This window comes from Beta vulgaris, chromosome 7 (genome assembly GCF_026745355.1).
Source record: "Beta vulgaris subsp. vulgaris cultivar EL10 chromosome 7, EL10.2, whole genome shotgun sequence".
NCBI lineage: Eukaryota > Viridiplantae > Streptophyta > Magnoliopsida > Caryophyllales > Amaranthaceae > Beta > Beta vulgaris.
The window spans coordinates 45,969,179-45,986,750 of record NC_079208.1 but is presented as its reverse complement, the minus strand read 5'-3'; the positions used below and the strand labels follow the sequence as shown (position 1 = coordinate 45,986,750).

The window sequence follows — 17,572 nt, the reverse complement described above, 5'->3', positions numbered from 1 at the left end:
CATAAATCTGAAGCTTTTGAAAGGTTTAAAGAATTTCAAATGGAAGTACAGAATCAGCTTGGCAAGACAATAAAAGCCCTTAGATCTAATCGAGGTGGTGAGTATTTAAGCCAAGAGTTTGATGACCATCTCAAAAGTTGTGGAATTCTTTCCCAACTAACTCCTCCAGGAACACCACAATGGAATGGTGTGTCCGAAAGGAGAAATCGAACTCTATTAGATATGGTTCGATCAATGATGAGTCGCCGATCTTCCGATATCATTCTGGGGTCATGCCTTGGAAACTGCCGCACTAATCTTAAACAGAACTCCAACCAAAGCTGTTGAAAAGACTCCATATGAGTTATGGGCTGGAAAAACTCCAACTATGTCTTTTCTTAAATTTGGGGATGCGAAGTTTATGTAAAACGTTTACAATCTGACAAACTTGCACCTAAATCTGACAAATGTTACTTTGTGGGTTATCCAAAGAAACAAAGGGGATTACTTCTAATATAAAACTGAGAACAAAGTGTTTGTGGCTCGAACTGGTGTCTTTCTCGAAAGAGAACATCTTTCTAGAAATTCAAGTGGGAGAAATATTCACCTCGAGGAAATTCGAGCTGAAAATGAGCCACAATATCAGGACCTCCACAAGTGTTGTGGAAACTGATAAGACTCCACAACCTGTTGTGGAATCTACCTTCGTGGCACCCGCCCCTCGTAGGTCTACTTGGAAAATTTCAGCACCTGAGAGATATGGATTTCTCATGTCTGATAATAAAGAAATATCGCTTTTAGAAAACAATGAGCCTACTACCTACAAACAGCTATGGCTAGTTCAGATTCCGACTTATGGTCAAAAGCCATGAAATCCGAAATGGATTCCATGTATGAAAATCAAGTTTGGAACTTGGTTGATTTGCCCGATGGGGTTAAACCTATTGGATGCAAATGGGTTTTAAGTTGAAAACTGACATGGATGGAAATGTATATATCCATAAAGCTAGGCTGTGGCACAAGGTTTCAAACAAATTCATGGTATAGACTATGATGAAACCTTTTCACCAGTAGCTATGCTGAAATCTATTCGGATACTTCTAGCAATTGCCTCATATTATGACTATGAAATATGGCAAATGGATGTTAAAACCGCTTTCCTAAATGGTTTTTTGGAAGAAGAAGTGTACATGACACAACCTGAGGGTTTTATTGATCCTAATGCACCTAAGAAGGTATGCAAGCTTCAAAAGTCCATTTATGGATTAAAGCAAGCATCAAGGAGTTGGAACCTCCGATTTGACGAGTCAATCAAAGGTTTTGGTTTTCTCATAATGAAGAGGAATCTTGTGTTTACAAGAAAGTTAGTGGGAGTAAGATTGTTTTCTTGGTCTTGTATGTAGATGACATACTTCTATATGGAAATGACATTCCATGCTAGAGTCTGTAAAGATATGGCTTGGAAAGTGTTTCTCAATGAAAGATCTTGGTGAGGCTCAATACATACTAGGCATTAAAATCTATAGAGATAGATCTAAAAGAATAATGATTGGACTAAGTCAAGAAACTTATATTGATAAGGTTCTGACTAGGTTCAATATGAAAGGTTGTAAAAGAGGTTTTCTACCCATGTCTCATGGCATAAGTCTGAGCAAGACTCAGTGTCCTTCGACACTGATGAGAAAGACCGCATGAGAAGATCCCATATGCTCAGCTATTGGATCCATCATGTATGCCATGATATGTACTAGACCAGATGTTTCCTATGCTTTGAGCATGACCAGTAGATACCAAGCAAATCCAGGTGATGACCATTGGACTGCTGTGAAGAATATTCTAAAGTACCTTAACAGGACTAAAGAAAAATTCTTATATGGAGGAGAGGAGCTAGTATAAAAGGTTATACTATGCTAGTTTCCAAACAGATAAGGATGATTTTCGATCGCAGTCGGGATTCATATTTTTTTAAATGGAGGAGCGGTGAGTTGGAAAAGTTCCAAACAAGCACCATACAGATTCTACAACTGAAGCTGAGTATATTGCTGCATAAAGCAGCAAAAGAAGCTGTCTGGATAAAAAGTTCATTTTGAACTAGGAGTGGTTCCTAGTATTGCTAGTGCTTTGGATGTTTATTGTGATAACACTGGAGCTATAGCACAAGCAAAAGAACCAAGATCACACCAAAAATCCAAACATGTACTCAGGAGATTTCATCTGATTCGAGAAATAGTTGATCGAGGAGATGTTAGGATATGTAAAGTTCATACGGATACAATGTTGCAGATCCGCTTACTAAGCCACTTTCTCAGCAGAAACATGAGACTCATATTTCAGCTATGGGAATTAGGAACATTGGAGAATGACCTAGTTTTTATTAATATTGAACGATTTCATTATTGAAATAAAACGTTTATGTTTATTATTTTATAAATATATGTTCGTTTGTTTAAATTCGGTTTAGTATTAAAACAAATGTCCAAAGTAATCAGTTGTTTTAAATAGGATATTGAGTACGAGACTCAACTATGGAACCTATTAAGTGAACTAAAATAAATGATTACCTGTCCCTAATCAGGTCATTAAGTAGGTACATTAATGACCTATAATGATTAGTTTATAGATTCATTGATGATCATGTTTCATGGATCATAGGGGCATTGGATGTCTAATCAATTATATTAATGTGAATTGGTGAATACACATTGGATTTGACCCACATAGAGAAATCTTTAAGAGCTGAATGTCATAAGTTCCTCTTAATTATATAAACGAGTTGATTCCTCAGACTTGAGTTTACCACTGATTCCTTACATTGATGACTAATACACTTTCGCATTGTCAAACGTCGTGCCGTAAAAGGAGACTATAAAGGCGATGTTCATGTTGTTATGAGTCGTGTGAAGCTAAGGATAGAGGGTAAATAAGAAGGAATTTGCCTCCTATTACATAGGAATGTTGTTTTAAGCCTCTCGGAGAGTTTAGACTGTAAAATGCATGGTCGTGCTCGAGTGGATGATGATTCAATCATTCGTTTGACAGTTGAACTTGGAAACCGAGAAATATTCTGGATTTTAAAGGGATGACAAGTGTTCTTACCTTATGTTCAGATATAACGATAAGAGACAAAGGGATTATAAACACCACTTGCTCTAGGACAAGTGGGAGATTGTTGGAGTATGTCCTATGATCAAGTGCATAACTCAAAAGTTATAAATTATTAATTATATCCCATATAGTTTGGGTAGTCATGATGCTTTGCTAGGAGCCAATCTTGGCTTGTAATATTAATAAACGATTAATATTTACTACTAAACTATATTGGACCTACAGGGTCACACATAAACTACATTGTTGATTAGTTAGTCTTTTTAAGATTAATATTATACATATAATACCAATATGTTCTTTTGTCCATAATAAGTTATGGGTAATATCTTGTTATATTTTGGATCAAATCAATTATAGGATAATTGATTGAAATCAATATTAATTGATTGAGAAAGTCAATCAATTAATGGATTGATATCCTCTTAAATGAAAGGAAATCAAGTCCTTCCTTTTATATGCATACAAAGCAAAATAAATATAGAGGTAGATTAGTTTGACCATACTACTCATATTACAAAGTTTTTAGTCGTGAGGAAAAGGATTTGTACAAATTAAAAGGGTTTATTTTAGTTTGACCATATAGAGGGAAATGGTTTCTCACAAGATATTGAAAAGTACATACAAAATAAAAGGGTTTATTTTTGGGTTCTAGTAAACCTAGGTATAATCAACTTGTGGTGGTGGACCTTTGTAGAGGAACTTCAATTGACGTTCTTAAACATCAACGAGGCACACTTCAAAGGTATAATAACTTAACTCCCTCCTGTAGATTCATTATAGTATTTTTAGGGTGTTCTTGGGAGTAGGATTTGTACAAATTGTTTGTATTTCCGCATCGTAAATCCTATTACATGAAATGGGCCTAAACTCACTAACATTTTCAAGACAAGTTTTTTTGGGGTTAGGGTAATAAGGGTGGTGTTTAACTCCTTCAACATATTTCAATGTTGAAAAAAGTCTAACACAACTACTGTACGTAATCTCCTCCCATACTATTTGCCAAGTATCTCTGAAATAAAAGCTCCCTAAGCCATCAGGGCCTGGGGTTTTTTTTCTAGCTTTGAAAACATGGCTTTCCTTACTTCATCAGGGGTATAAGGACACAATAAGCTATCCTTATGCTCCTGAGTAAGGGTATTGCCCGCTCTAACAATATCAAAATGAACACGAGTTACCAGATCATCAGTTGTGCCAAGCAATGACTGGTAGTACTCAAAAAAAGCACTTTCAATAGCTTCATTATTATCTTGCCACTCACCATCCATGTTATAGATGCCATAGATAGAATTTCTGACTCTTCTTTGACTGATACTCTGATGGAACACTACTGAGTTCTCATCTCCATCCTTTAACCAAGTAATCATAGCCTTATATTGCAGAAAGGACATATAGGCATCATGCTTGGTTATATACTCTTTCACCAATCTAACCTCCTCATCTGCAATTTCAAAGTTTCCAAGATTCTGATGCATTTTTCTTTGGATATCATATATAGCAGTAGAAACCTTAACCACTTCAGCTTCTATATCGAAGAATACAGTTTTGTTTAGATTCTTTAATTCACTTTTCACCCTTTCCAGCTTTTGAGTAACTTTGAACATGTTGTTCCCTGCTACATTTTCACTCCAACACTCCTTTATAATCTCATTAAACATAGGAGAGATCTTCCACATTGTGTAATACTTAAAAGGCTTCTTAATATTATCTCTTCTCTCTTGGACTAAAACAATCACAAGTGAGTGATCAAACTCACCTTCATTCAAGAAAGTAGCCCCTGCATTTGGGTAAGCCATCTTTTATTACTGGTTTATCAAAGCTCTATCCAACTGTGACAAAACCCTGGCTTGACCCTCCTACTTATTATTCCATGAGAATCTATTACCTGGGCTATTAAGATCCTGCAATCCACAATTTTGCATACACATTATTATAGGTTCCATCTCCCAATTTAGAATTGGAGCACCTATCCTTTCATCACAGTTCATTACACAATTGAAATCACTTCCCACCAGTCAGAGACCATCAATATTCCTAGAAATTGCCATCAACTCAGCCCATAGATCATCTCTTTGCTCTCTGTCATTGAATACATAAATAAAGACGCAATCAAAACTACTAGCTCTATTTTTAGGGATCACATGACAGTGAATCCATTGACTAGCCCCACCCATGATGTCCACTGCAAACACACCAGGTTTTCGATCCATGATCACTCTCCCACCCTTATGGTAAGTAGAGTTAGAAGTCAAACACCAATTTGAGAACATAACTTGATAAAGACTGCCTATACCTGCAGTGTTCACCTTTCTTTCCAGCAAGCCTACAAGCCCCACATAATGTTGGTTTATAAAGTATCTCACAACCCTCTGTTTTTGAGGACTATTCAGCCCCCGGACACTCCATACACATATTTTATCCATTAGGAATGGAGAGATTCCTCTCTCCCATATCCCCCACTCCAGGATTTTCCATCTAGTGATCCTCAACTTCTTCATTAACATCTTTTAGTGCAGTGAAAGAGTTCCTCACCACATTTCTTAGAGCATGCTCCTGTGGAATTCTAATTGCATCACTTGCTAGCTTAAATCCATCAACATCAGTCACTATCTGTCTAATAGGTTCCCGAATCACACCTACATTATGTTGTACATTGCAATCACTGTGTTGCTACCCATTCAATTCAGTCCTAGGAACCCATACTTGATTTCTTTTCTTCTTACACCGTTTCTCATCATGTCCAAACATCACACATGTCATATAAAAAGAAGCTTTCCAATCATACTTCACTGAAACACATGTATCTTCCCTTTTTTTATTGTAAAAAATTATCTCATCTGGAAATGGTTGAGAGACATCCACTTACAATAATAGCCTAGCATATTGAAGCTTCTCCCTCTTAAGAGTTGCACTATCCACCTTTAAGATTCTCCCAACATTACTCACAATTTTCGTCAAGCACCCCTGTCCCCAATATTTGAAATCAAGATTGAGTTAGACCCAAATAGAGAACAAACTAATAATTTCTTCTCGCTTGAAATCAACATCCTGATTCCAAGCCTAATAATAATCGGTTTCCCATCAAAGAAAGGATACTCCCTGAAAAACATTATCCCTATTCTCCATGGTGCGAAATTTCACTATGAATAACCCTTTCTCCAACATAGCTACTTTCTCCACAGCCAAATTCCACCATATTCGTCTCACAAATCCTTCTGGAACCATACTAGGAGGATTAACACCTAGCGTATAATAAATAATTGCCGAGTTGCAATAATCAAACTCTTCCGAATATCATCTAAGTATATCTGAATTTTAGGTTTTAGTTCCTCAACTCTTCTTTCAGTTATTTCATCTACTACTTCATTGAATGGTTGTAAAATGGGAATAGAGTTACCTTAAGTATGAGCAACACCTCCAGGTTGATTTTCAGGATTGTGAATTGAAGTCATCAAGGCTGAAAAAGGTGCGATTCAGCTCATATTGTTGCCTTAGTTGCACAGTCGACTCTCGAGTAGTTAAAATTTCTCCAACTTCAAAATTCCCGATTCCAGCGCTTCAATTCCTATAACTTCTTCAATAGATCGCGTTTTCTTTAATTTGCTTGAGAGTCCAATGAAGGCCCTCTCGGCTTACTAATCACTCTCTCCAGGGAAATTTCACTAATCGCCGTCGAAATTCCACGCTTCTGGCCTCCCCTCTTTCCCGCCATGACAACAACAATGCTGAAGGAAACAAAGGATTCCAATGGAACAGTATTTTAGAGAGGAGAGAGTTTCTCTCTCTAGACCCCGATGATCCATGCTCCTACATAATATTAATGTTGTTGCTCATATAATTAAGTTAACTTTTTAATCATTCTCAAGAAAAGTTGATTTTTAACCTATTTGTAAACTATATACTATTATTGTCCTCATTAAATTAGGAAAATGTTATACGTAGTTCTTAGGACTATATATAAGAAGTTAAAAATGAAAATATTAAGAAATTAAATACTCCCTCCGTTTCAAAATATAAGTCGTTTAAGGTTTTTGCACACAAATTAATAATTTAGTTAATTTTAGTTAGTTTTGCATGGGTAATAAGAATTGACATTAAACATTGTATTGATAATACAAAACAACCTATAAGCTTATCTTGATAATATAAAATTGCATTTAATCTTACATTGATATTGTAGAATGCCTTATATTTTGAAACAAATTCTTTTAGCTAAAATGCCTTATAATATGAAACAGAGGGAGTAAGCATTAGTACTCGATTGACGTGCAATTGTGTCAACAATTCTTCAAATAATACTATTTCAGGAAATGTATTTGATGCTTATATGTAGCGCTAAGGGTTACAATCTACATGTAACATTTCCAACTTGACCATTATTGTTTGATCTATTATCTCTCATAATTAATACTCCATTCGTCCCTAAATACACTTTTCATTTCTAGATTTAGCACTATTAATAAGTAAGGAAAATCTTCCAATTTATTTTCAATATATAAGAAAAAACATGGTCATGCGGGGTCTTTTTGATTCGTCTCATAGTATACATTACGAAAATAAAACTTCTGTAATTTTTACTATTACGTAATTAGATATACAAATAATACAAAATGTGTATTGACAAACGTGAAAAGAAGAATCGAAAAGTCTATTTACATACAAATGGAATACTTCATATCAGCAGTATCATACAATTATTTGTCTTATCTCTATTACATAAGGGAAGGGGGGAGCAACGGTGTCCTCTTCTGAACTGACTTTTTTGCCCCCTTCTCTTTCTAAATTACAAAAGGAATCTCAATACCAAAATGGGGGTCAAACAAAGCCACCGGAAATTAATTTCAACAATTCTGTGGAAACTTTACAAATCACTCATAGAATTGAGAAAATCACGTTGTAAAAATCACGCAAATCACTCAAATGATCAGGAAACTTTACAAAAACTAAAAATTAACTTACAAACTAAAACTAATATACTAGGACATCAATACATACAAAAACATTCACAAAATTCACTTACAAATCATTGTTCTCAATAACCATTCACAATTACATACTCACAAAAATTTCCTATAAACACAAATCTGAGAAAAACATAAGATTTTGACAGTGATATGACATGCACATTCGTCCATCGGCGATTGGCGAACTTTCAAACAGGTACATAATTCTTTTAATCTTCAAAGTTATTTCACATTTGTCGACTGTTATGTAGTTGAAAAAATGGAGATAATATGAATTAGTTGAAAAGGGCTTTTATATAACTAGACTTAAATTTGATTCATTTTCATATAAAATCTGAAAACAAGATGTGTATGAAATTTGATTCATTTATGACACTGATGAAAAAGTTACAAATTAATTTCAAACAAAGTTCTTTTTTTAAAATTCCAATATAAATTTTTCCCCAAACTTTTGCAAAATGTCCATGTTCAGAAATAAATTTTGAAAAACAAAACAATATCAAACTTTTTTGCGAACCACTTTTGCAAAAATCCATTTTCAGAAAAAAAAAATTACATTAATTTGCGAAATCAGATTGTGTATCAAAAATTTAAAATTGCATTTCACCTATAATTGAAACTCAAAGTGTTAAATTTTAGAAAAGGAGAAAAATAAAAAATGACCATTTCATACGAAATCAGATTGTGTATGAAAAACTTAAAATTTATTTTAAATATAATTGAAACTCAAAGTGTTAAAATTTAGAAAAGGAGAAAAATTAATATGACCATTTCATGCAAAATCAGATTGTGTATGAAAATTTTAAAATTTCATTTCAAATATAATTGAAACTCAAAGTGTGAACATTTAGAAAAAGGAGAAAAATTAAAATGATGAAAATTTTTAAATATCAATTTGTGAAACCAAAATTTAGAAGTTAGACAAGGAAAAAAAAAACTGAAATTGTCTTATACTTTTCTATTACAATTTTGGGATCATAGAAAAATTACTGAAATCCATATAAAAAACTATTATAAATTACAAAAATGAATAAAACCAAAAAAAAAGAACATGACGATATTTAGTAAAGGACATCATATTGATTATAAAAGAACATGCGCATATAAGACTTGAGAAACAAAAAACTATCAAAATCGTAAAAATGAATAACAACATAAAAAGAACATTAAAGAATATTATTCACAAAATAAAGGTGGACTTAAATACTAACTTGCATTTTCAGTTTGTTTACTACTTAGTATTAGGCCTAAAAATATCATCGCACGCATCGCGTACATAAAAGGCTAGTTTATATATAATCAAACTTGAACTTCAAAGGCAACACAACAAAAGTAATTAATATTGGGTCCAATCGTAGCCAAGGACCAAGGTCAACCAGTTTGGTTAAGGCATTTCAAGTTAACTTTGTTTGCTTAACCCATTTAAAACACGGGTACAAAATAAGGCATTTTTTATAGTTCGTATAACCTACTGACTTCCATTATAAGAAACTCCCCCATATACACAGAAAAGCTTAAATAAATTCAAATTATATATATATCCATACAAATATATTAAAAGGCGTGCATAAACAAGAAATTGTGTCACGTGACATTCTTCCTAAAGAGTTTTAGTTCATGTAATCCATGTACAATAAAAAATTAAGAAATTGCATAGTATAAGGTTTGATCCCGAAACCTTAAGTACATATACTAAAGTCTTAACCACTAGGCTAAGTTGTATTTAGTGTTATTATCAAAAAGTATTATATTAATAAATGATTTTTTTTACCCGGGACATAGCCCGGGCCTAATAACTAGTTCTAATAAATTAAAAATCGTTTCTAATAATGTATATGTGCCCACGTGTCACCATCCATCATTCAATAACATTATACTAATCTTATACGCACGAGTTATTTTATTATAGATTTTTTTGCCAAATGCAGCCCTTCAAAGTGACTAATTTGTTAATTGCAACCCTTTGATTCAAATCTCTTTAAATTACAGTCTCAAATAAACCAAACACTTTTAAGTTGCAGCTTAAACCCAACTTATCTTCATGCCTCTTAGACATCAACTTAAAAGTGTTTGCTTTATTTGAGGCTACAATTGAAGATATTGAAATGAAAGGGCCCCAATTAACAAAGCGACCACTTTAAAGGGATGCATTTGGCAAAATTATTATATATACTCCATTCGTACTATAACTATGATTAAACTTAAAATGTCAAAGATTAATAGTAAGATAAATTTATATATATTAATTTGCTAATATTAAAAACTAACAAAGGTTGTGAGTGATTTTTAGTGAGTGTTTTAGACTTTTCAGGTATACCATATTGTCTTATAAAAAAAGGTCAAGATATTTCTTCGTTTAATTTTCTGATTAAAATATTTGACATTACCATTTTTAACTTGTTTTGAATGGCAAGTTCAAATGAGAAATGATTCTTAAATTGTTTTTTTTTTTTTGTAATCTTTTTCATTCTACTAAATCATTAAGGGTATTTCTAAGTACTTCCAAATGAGGACACAATCTTCCTCCCCCTTTCCCTTATCTCTATTATATAAGGGAAGGGGGGAGCAATGGTGTCCTCTTTTGAAATGCCTATTTTGCCCCCCTTCCCTTTCTAAATTACAAAAGGAATGTCAAAATCAAAATTGACACTTAAAGAAAACTACTGAAAATTAATTTACAACACTCACTCACAAATCACTTAAAAGAAGAAACTTTACAAATCACTCATACAATTGAGAAAATTATGTTATAAAAATCACGCAAATCACTCAAATAATCGGGAAACTTTATTAAAACTTAAAATTAACATACAAACTAAAACTAATAACCTAGAACGTCAATACATACAAAAACATTTACAAAAATTTACTTACAAATCACTATTATCAAGAACCATTCACAATTAATGGTGGGTCGTGATAAAATAGAGGTGTATTTGTAGTGAAATCTGAATTTAGAAGTTAGACAAGGAAAAAAATTATTTACTTTTTTAAAGTGTTTAGAATTTAGAAGTTAGTACTGTTCTTAATTCAAAAATCAACTAAAAAATTATAATATTAAAAATCATAAATAAATTCAATAAAATTTCTATTTTGTTCATAGAATTTAACTTTGAAAAGTAAAAAAAAAAAAAAAAAAAAGACAAAAATAATGGTGAGAGACTTAAGTGACAGAAACTAAACCAATCAAATTTTGAAACTAAAAACAATAATACTTCATATGTCTAATGTTTAAATTTTGACTCTTATGTCGAAAAAAATCGAGTTCTGTTTCGAAAAAAATTCAAGCACGCATCGCGTGCAAAAAATTCTAGTATAATAGAGATCCATGTCTTTCTAGTAAACATTGTTAACGTGAAGATTCGAACCCACAACCTCAAATATGAAAAGAAGAGATCCAACCATCAAACCACCAAACTATTATTGCTAATTTGATCAAAATTAATGATTATGTATGAATGAGTAATTTTTGAAATCCATATAATAAATGAGATGACTTTTTTTGAATGAGTATGAGGTGACTTATTTAACTGGTACAAAGTTGTAGTATAGAGAAACCCAGTGATACCGCCCGGACCTAAATACTAGTTCTTTTGATTATAAAAAGTACTTTTTCACATCTATAATATATACTTCATCTGTTCTTTCAAAAAAAAAATAAAATATATACTTCATCTGTTCTATTTTAAATGAAATGTTTGCTTTTCACGCAACCAAACTCACTTCTTTAATTATTAATATCTTTAGTTGTGCACACGTAAAAAATATAAAAAAGTTATAATTTGATAGTATGTATCGAGACGAGTCTAACAAAACCCCACTTGATTATGTTTTTCTTTATGTAATGGCGATAAATTGGAGTTAAAATTGTTAAATGAATAGTGTCATCTCAACCAATGTTTCATTTAAAACAGAACCGAGGGAGTATTATGTACTTCTTCCGTCCCATTTTGTAGTTCCCGTATTCTATTTCGGGCGTCCCAAAATATTGTTCCTATTTCTCTTGTTTTCATTTTAAAACATCACTTTTTATACTATCTCTCTCCACCTATCACATGAGTTTTTTACACCCTCATCTAATGCTCTTTCAATCTCATTGGTTGGATATAAAAAAATTATTTTTTACTCTTTCTCTCTCCTCTTCCCATTCTTTTATGACAATAATTTTAATAAAACTACTCCCTATGCAAGTACTCCCTCCGTCCCATAATATAGTGCCTATTTCATTTTTGGTGGTCAAACTTTAAAATCTTTGACCGAATATTCTCATTTGTATATATAAAAAAACATATTCATGTAGGATCTTGTTAGATTCGTCTCAATGTGTAGTTTCATAATATCAACTTTTTATATTTTTTATAAAGAATTGAAGATATTAAAGGTCAAAGTTACGTTTTGGAGACCGTGAAAAAAGAAACAAGCACTATATTATGGGACGGAGGGAGTAAATCATAATTATAGTTTCCTTAATTTTCACGCCCAAACTAAAACGAGAACTATAAAATGAAACGGATGGAGTAATTACTAAAATTTGCTTCCGTTTGCTTCTTCAATGCCTAAATTACCAACCTCATCTGCTCATCCACACAAAAAGTAGTTTAAGATGTTATTTTTGGGAAAGCCGTTATCAGAAGAAAGCAAACTCCCACCGTCTTCCCGCGAAAACCCAATTACAAAGATATACTAAACCCTCTACTTTGGTCTGAGAAACAAGATAACAAAATTGGTTGAAGAAGCTTGCAAACTTCTACATTCCTTTTCTTTACCCATTAATTTTCCTTCCAACAAAATTTAAACTACCCATTAAGAATTAAATCAATTATTTTTTGGATAAATCAATTCCTTCATCATCAACTTTCCCAAGCAAAGCATTTTTTCCTTGTCATTAAAAACCCTTCATTTTCTTCCCTAAGAAAATCAAACATTGTAATCCTACAAATTTTCAACACCCAATTGTTTTATTTTTAACATTAATGGCCCCTAAAGAAGAAGCTCATGCTGCTGTTATGGAAGCCAAAACAATGGCATCACAACCACAACAACAAGAAACACCCCCAATCAAATCCCACATCCCAATATCCAATTACTCCAAAAGGGTGGTACTAAAAACCTTGTTCGGCCGCGAAGATCGCGGCTTCGGATTGATAGGAGAGAAAATTGTGATTGGTGGGTGGGTTAAGTCTTCCAAAGAGGTGAGGAAACAACCATCCCCACTCCAACATGATACTGAACATCAACCAGGGGCAAAAACTGGGCACAAGGATGTGACTTGTACTGAAATTTTGCAGAATCGGATGCCGATTTTTCGTACATTCTTGAAGCTTTTTGGGGTTGGAAATCATGCGGAGAAAGATTCAATAGGGAGCTTAGCAGAAAGAGTGCAACACCCAGTGAGTTCCACTGTGTTTTTGCAAATCAGTGATGGGTCTTGTGTGGCTACTCTCCAGGTAAGTTGCTATTGCACAATTCTGTATCACTAGTTTTTGTTAACTGATTCTAATGTTGGAAAAATTCTGATAATTGGGTTTGCAAGCTACTTTTGCTAGCATTATGTCTTGTGGCATTGGCATAAGTTTGTTTTTGATCATTAGAAAGGAAAGAAGAGCATTAAAAGACTAAATCGATATTAGTACTTTAAACATGAGATTAGAGTAAAATAAGTCTAGTTATGCTTAGGAAACTGCTAATTTGTTGAGAATAGCAACACAAATTATCAAATCCGGATAGCAATTTACTAATTGAGGTTAGTTTCACCAAATGCCACTTGACTTCTTTTATGTAAAACTTATGCTAAATTGATTCTTAACACAAAAATACAGGTGGTGGTGGACTCAACTCTGGCTCCTCCAGGACAAATCATGATTAGTGGCACTTGTATTCTGGTGGAAGGTGTAATTCAGCAGCCTACGACAGGCGGAAAACATATTATCGAGATAAAAGCAGAAAAGGTTTTGCATCTTGGTGTAGTAGAAGATCATGAAAAGTATCCCTTGTCAAAGAAAAGGCTCCCTTTGCACACTTTAAGGGATTGGGCACACTTCCGTCCTAGGACAACTACAGTAAAATTCTTCCCTTAAACAGTTAATTTCATTTTCATTATCTCAAACAAGAGTTCTAATTTTCATTTCATTTCTTTGTTCTTAGGTTGCTTCCATTGCAAGAATCCGTGATGGACTTACACACGCAACTCACAACTTCTTCCAAAAGAACGGGTTCCTCTACGTGCAAGTTCCAGTAATCACAACCACGGATACTGAGGGGTTTAGTAACAAATTCAATGTTACAACACTTCTTAATAAGACAACAGAAGAATCATCATCAACAAAGCCAAGTGCAGTTCATGAAAATGTTAGTGGCGTTAGCCTTGCATCTGTTAAGGCTTCTCTCAAGGAGAAGAGTAACAAAGTTGAAGAGCTAAAAAGAACAGATAGTAACCGTGAAGCATTACTTGCCGCGATTCAGGATCTTAAGAAAACAGACGAACTTGCTGCACAGTTAGCAGCTCAAGAGAAAAAAGAGAAAGCAAAGGATACAGCTCTGGTTAAGCCTGATAGACTTAACTTTACTGATGATTACTTTTCTTGCCAAGCTTTTCTAACGGTCTCAGGGAGGGTTCATCTTGAGAGTTATGCGTGTGCCCTTGGTAATGTGTACTCTTTTGGGCCTAGATTTAAGGCTCACACATCTCATTCCACTAGACATGTCTCTGAAATGTGGATGGTCGAGGCTGAAATAGCTTTTGCAGAACTAGAGGTACCCTTGCTCTTTTCCTCATAGTTCATTGATATATATATATATATTCGTTTGTACATGGTTAAATGAAGGACCTTACTGGACATGCACCTCTCGCAAGTCAACCAATTATAGCTTAGCAGCCTAGCAGGTCATATAATTCCCATGACCTCAGATCAAGGTCATTAGGATCATTCTTACCAAGAAGCCTAGTAATAAATGTATACTATTAAACAGTAAATAAACTAGGAATGTTGTTGCAAATGTTAATGATTACAACTAAAGAGTATTACAACTAGATTGTTTCCTTCAAGAAGGTAAAAAAAAAGTAATAGTTTTTGCTGTCCCCTTCTTCTGCAGGAATCTATGAATTGTGCTAATGACCTTTTAAAGCACTTGTGCAAATCTGTTATGGAAAACTGTAGTGATGATATGAAGTTCATACTAAAACGCGTGGATCAAGGCATTGTTGGTCGTCTACAAACAGTGGTGTCATCAACTTTTGAGAAGATCCCCTACTGCAAAGCCATTGATATTCTAAAACAGGCTAAAGAAAAGAAGTTCAACTTGAACATGGAATGGGGTATTACTCTTACTGAAGAACATGAAAGGTATACTATTTATTCTTAATCTCTTTGTTTTCAATTGTTGTAGTAATTGAATTAGAGATCTTATAGCCTTCATCTTTTGATTCCTTGAAGCTATTTGGCGGATGAAATTTACAAAAAACCAGTAATCATATATGATTATCCCAAGGAAGTTAAGCCCTTTTATGTTCGCCAAAATGATGATCGAAAAACAGTTGCTGCCTTTGATGTTATTGTACCCAAGGTAAATATTGTTTCTTTCACTTTAAGAAGTTCTACGAATATAGTTCAGATAAGTTAATATGTACTAACATATAAGCCGATAGAGCCCATCTATCATAGAGGGGTAGCATTCATCAAAACATGTAAGCAGATAGTTCAAATTAGCCTATCCAAGTTCAATTTACAACTTAAACAGGTTAGATAAGGGTTAGTAAGTTCAGAAACTGTTTGAGGTAAAAGGAAGTAAGAAACTAAGCCTTACTTGAGCTACAAAACTGAAATTTTATGGTATCCCTCCTTTCTTAAGCCAAGATACATATTAATGCAGGTAGGAGCAGTGATTCGAGGGAGTCAGAATGAAGAACGCGTGAAAATGCTAAGTACCAGGTAACTATTTTTCTGATTACCACTCTAGTCTCTACACAAGAAATTTTAGCCAAAGAAAAAGAGGTGACAAATGACGAAGAATTACTTAAAGAGTTCTCTTGTTTCCCTTGATAAAATAACACAGAATCAAGGAACTAGGCTTGTCAAGTGAGCAGTATGAGTGGTACTTGGATCTTCGCCGACATGGAACTGCCAAACATGCTGGATTTAGTCTCACCTTCGACCTTATTGTCTTGTTGGCCACTGGAATCTCAGATGTACGTGATGTTGTTCCATTTCCAAGGAGTTATGGGAAGCTTAACAACTAGTTACTGCAACTCATTTTCAAAAGCTTATTGTAATACTTTACAGGGTCAGAAATTTCACAAAAGTACAAAGATTATGTACAGGGTTTATGAATATAAAGTTGTAAGGTTTACTCCAATGATCTTATAAACATACTTTGTTGCTTCCTAGATTTTATGTTTATCAATGGAGTACACAGTCAATTACAATTAGAGCCAGACAAAACTAAGGAGTATAAAATCAATTACAACCAATATAAATGTCATGTACTAAATCAACCTAGTTCAGTTAAAATTAGAGACAAGCAGCATTTGAAAGTCCTATTGAATAGCAATCTAGCAACTAAAAGCAAACAATAATAGAACAACGAAAGAACGAAAGCAATAACGGACACAAGAGAACTTTTAACGTGGAAACCCAATAACTGGGAGAAAAACCACGAAGATTCACTAAGAATCGATGAATGTTCAAAAGAAGATTACAAAAGCACTCCAAGATCTCTGTTAAGCTTTATCTCTCTTGATAATGAGAATAATAATGTAAAAACGTATAATAAACGCATTAGTTTAAACCTAATTATAACCCAGCTCGAAAGAACGCGTTCCCGCGTCAAATTAACTAGTGCCCGATCGGGCGGGCCAATTTGGCCAAGCTGATTTTACCCTTGGGCTCGATCGGACGGGGATCTCTCGGTCGTAATTCGCTGATCACGCACGATCGGCTGCAACTTCGACCTCGCCAAGTCAAGCGGCACTATTCGACTAGATCGGGCGGGTCTGCTGACAACCATTTGACGAGTTTCGCGCAACCTCATCTCCACACTATACACACATTGAGCCCCATATTGACTATATGCCCAACAATCTCCCACTTGGAGATAGGTGTAAGTAAGTGAAGAACGCCTTATACCATCATCATACTTTCATTCATCTCAATTCCTAAAGCATCACTTTCATCAAAAATCACCGAAGGCCAATTAAGGTACGGCACAACCTTAGTTTGTCACAACTCACACTCTTATTAGTGAGCATATCAGCTGGGTTCTTAGCACCCAACACATTCTCCAGATACAACACATTCTCCTCCATTAAACTCTTGATGTAGTGAGAGCGCTAACGAATGTGCTTAGTCCTACAATGATACATGGGATTCTTAGCCAAATTACTGTACTTTGACTATCACTATAAAGTACCACTTTCTCCTGTTTAATGCCCATCTCTTCAAGAAAACCAATAAGCCATTCCATCTCCTTACCTGCCTTAGACATAGCCACATACTCAGACTCTGTAGTAGACAAAGAGATACACTTCT

At 34.1% G+C, this 17,572-nt stretch overlaps 1 protein-coding gene across 2 annotated transcripts; it reads left to right on the top strand.

Annotated features, from left to right (window-relative positions):
* Window positions 1-12,717: 12,717 nt before the first annotated feature.
* LOC104884056 (asparagine--tRNA ligase, cytoplasmic 2) lies at window positions 12,718-16,431 on the top strand. Of its 2 annotated transcripts, XM_019247506.3 has the most exons (8): window positions 12,718-13,240; window positions 13,337-13,495; window positions 13,868-14,107; window positions 14,193-14,801; window positions 15,141-15,391; window positions 15,482-15,611; window positions 15,918-15,976; window positions 16,101-16,431. In XM_019247506.3, exons 1-8 carry the CDS (start codon window positions 13,022-13,024, stop codon window positions 16,282-16,284), a joined length of 1,851 nt encoding a protein of 616 aa, XP_019103051.1. In that variant the 5' UTR covers window positions 12,718-13,021; the 3' UTR covers window positions 16,285-16,431. The 2 variants fall into 2 exon arrangements, with proteins under 2 accessions (XP_019103051.1, XP_010666950.1); XM_010668648.4 differs by having other exon boundaries at window positions 12,721-13,495.
* Window positions 16,432-17,572: the final 1,141 nt, after the last annotated feature.

What these genes read in the sequence shown, in the direction of transcription:
- LOC104884056 (XM_010668648.4), top strand. Translation starts at nt 13,022, where the DNA reads ATGGCCCCTAAAGAAGAAGCTCATGCTGCTGTTATGGAAGCCAAAACA. An exon ending in CTTGTGTGGCTACTCTCCAG is followed by an intron (nt 13,496 to 13,867) that starts GTAAGTTGCTAT and finishes ACAAAAATACAG; the next exon opens with GTGGTGGTGGACTCAACTCT. An exon ending in CTTACTGAAGAACATGAAAG is followed by an intron (nt 15,392 to 15,481) that starts GTATACTATTTA and finishes GATTCCTTGAAG; the next exon opens with CTATTTGGCGGATGAAATTT.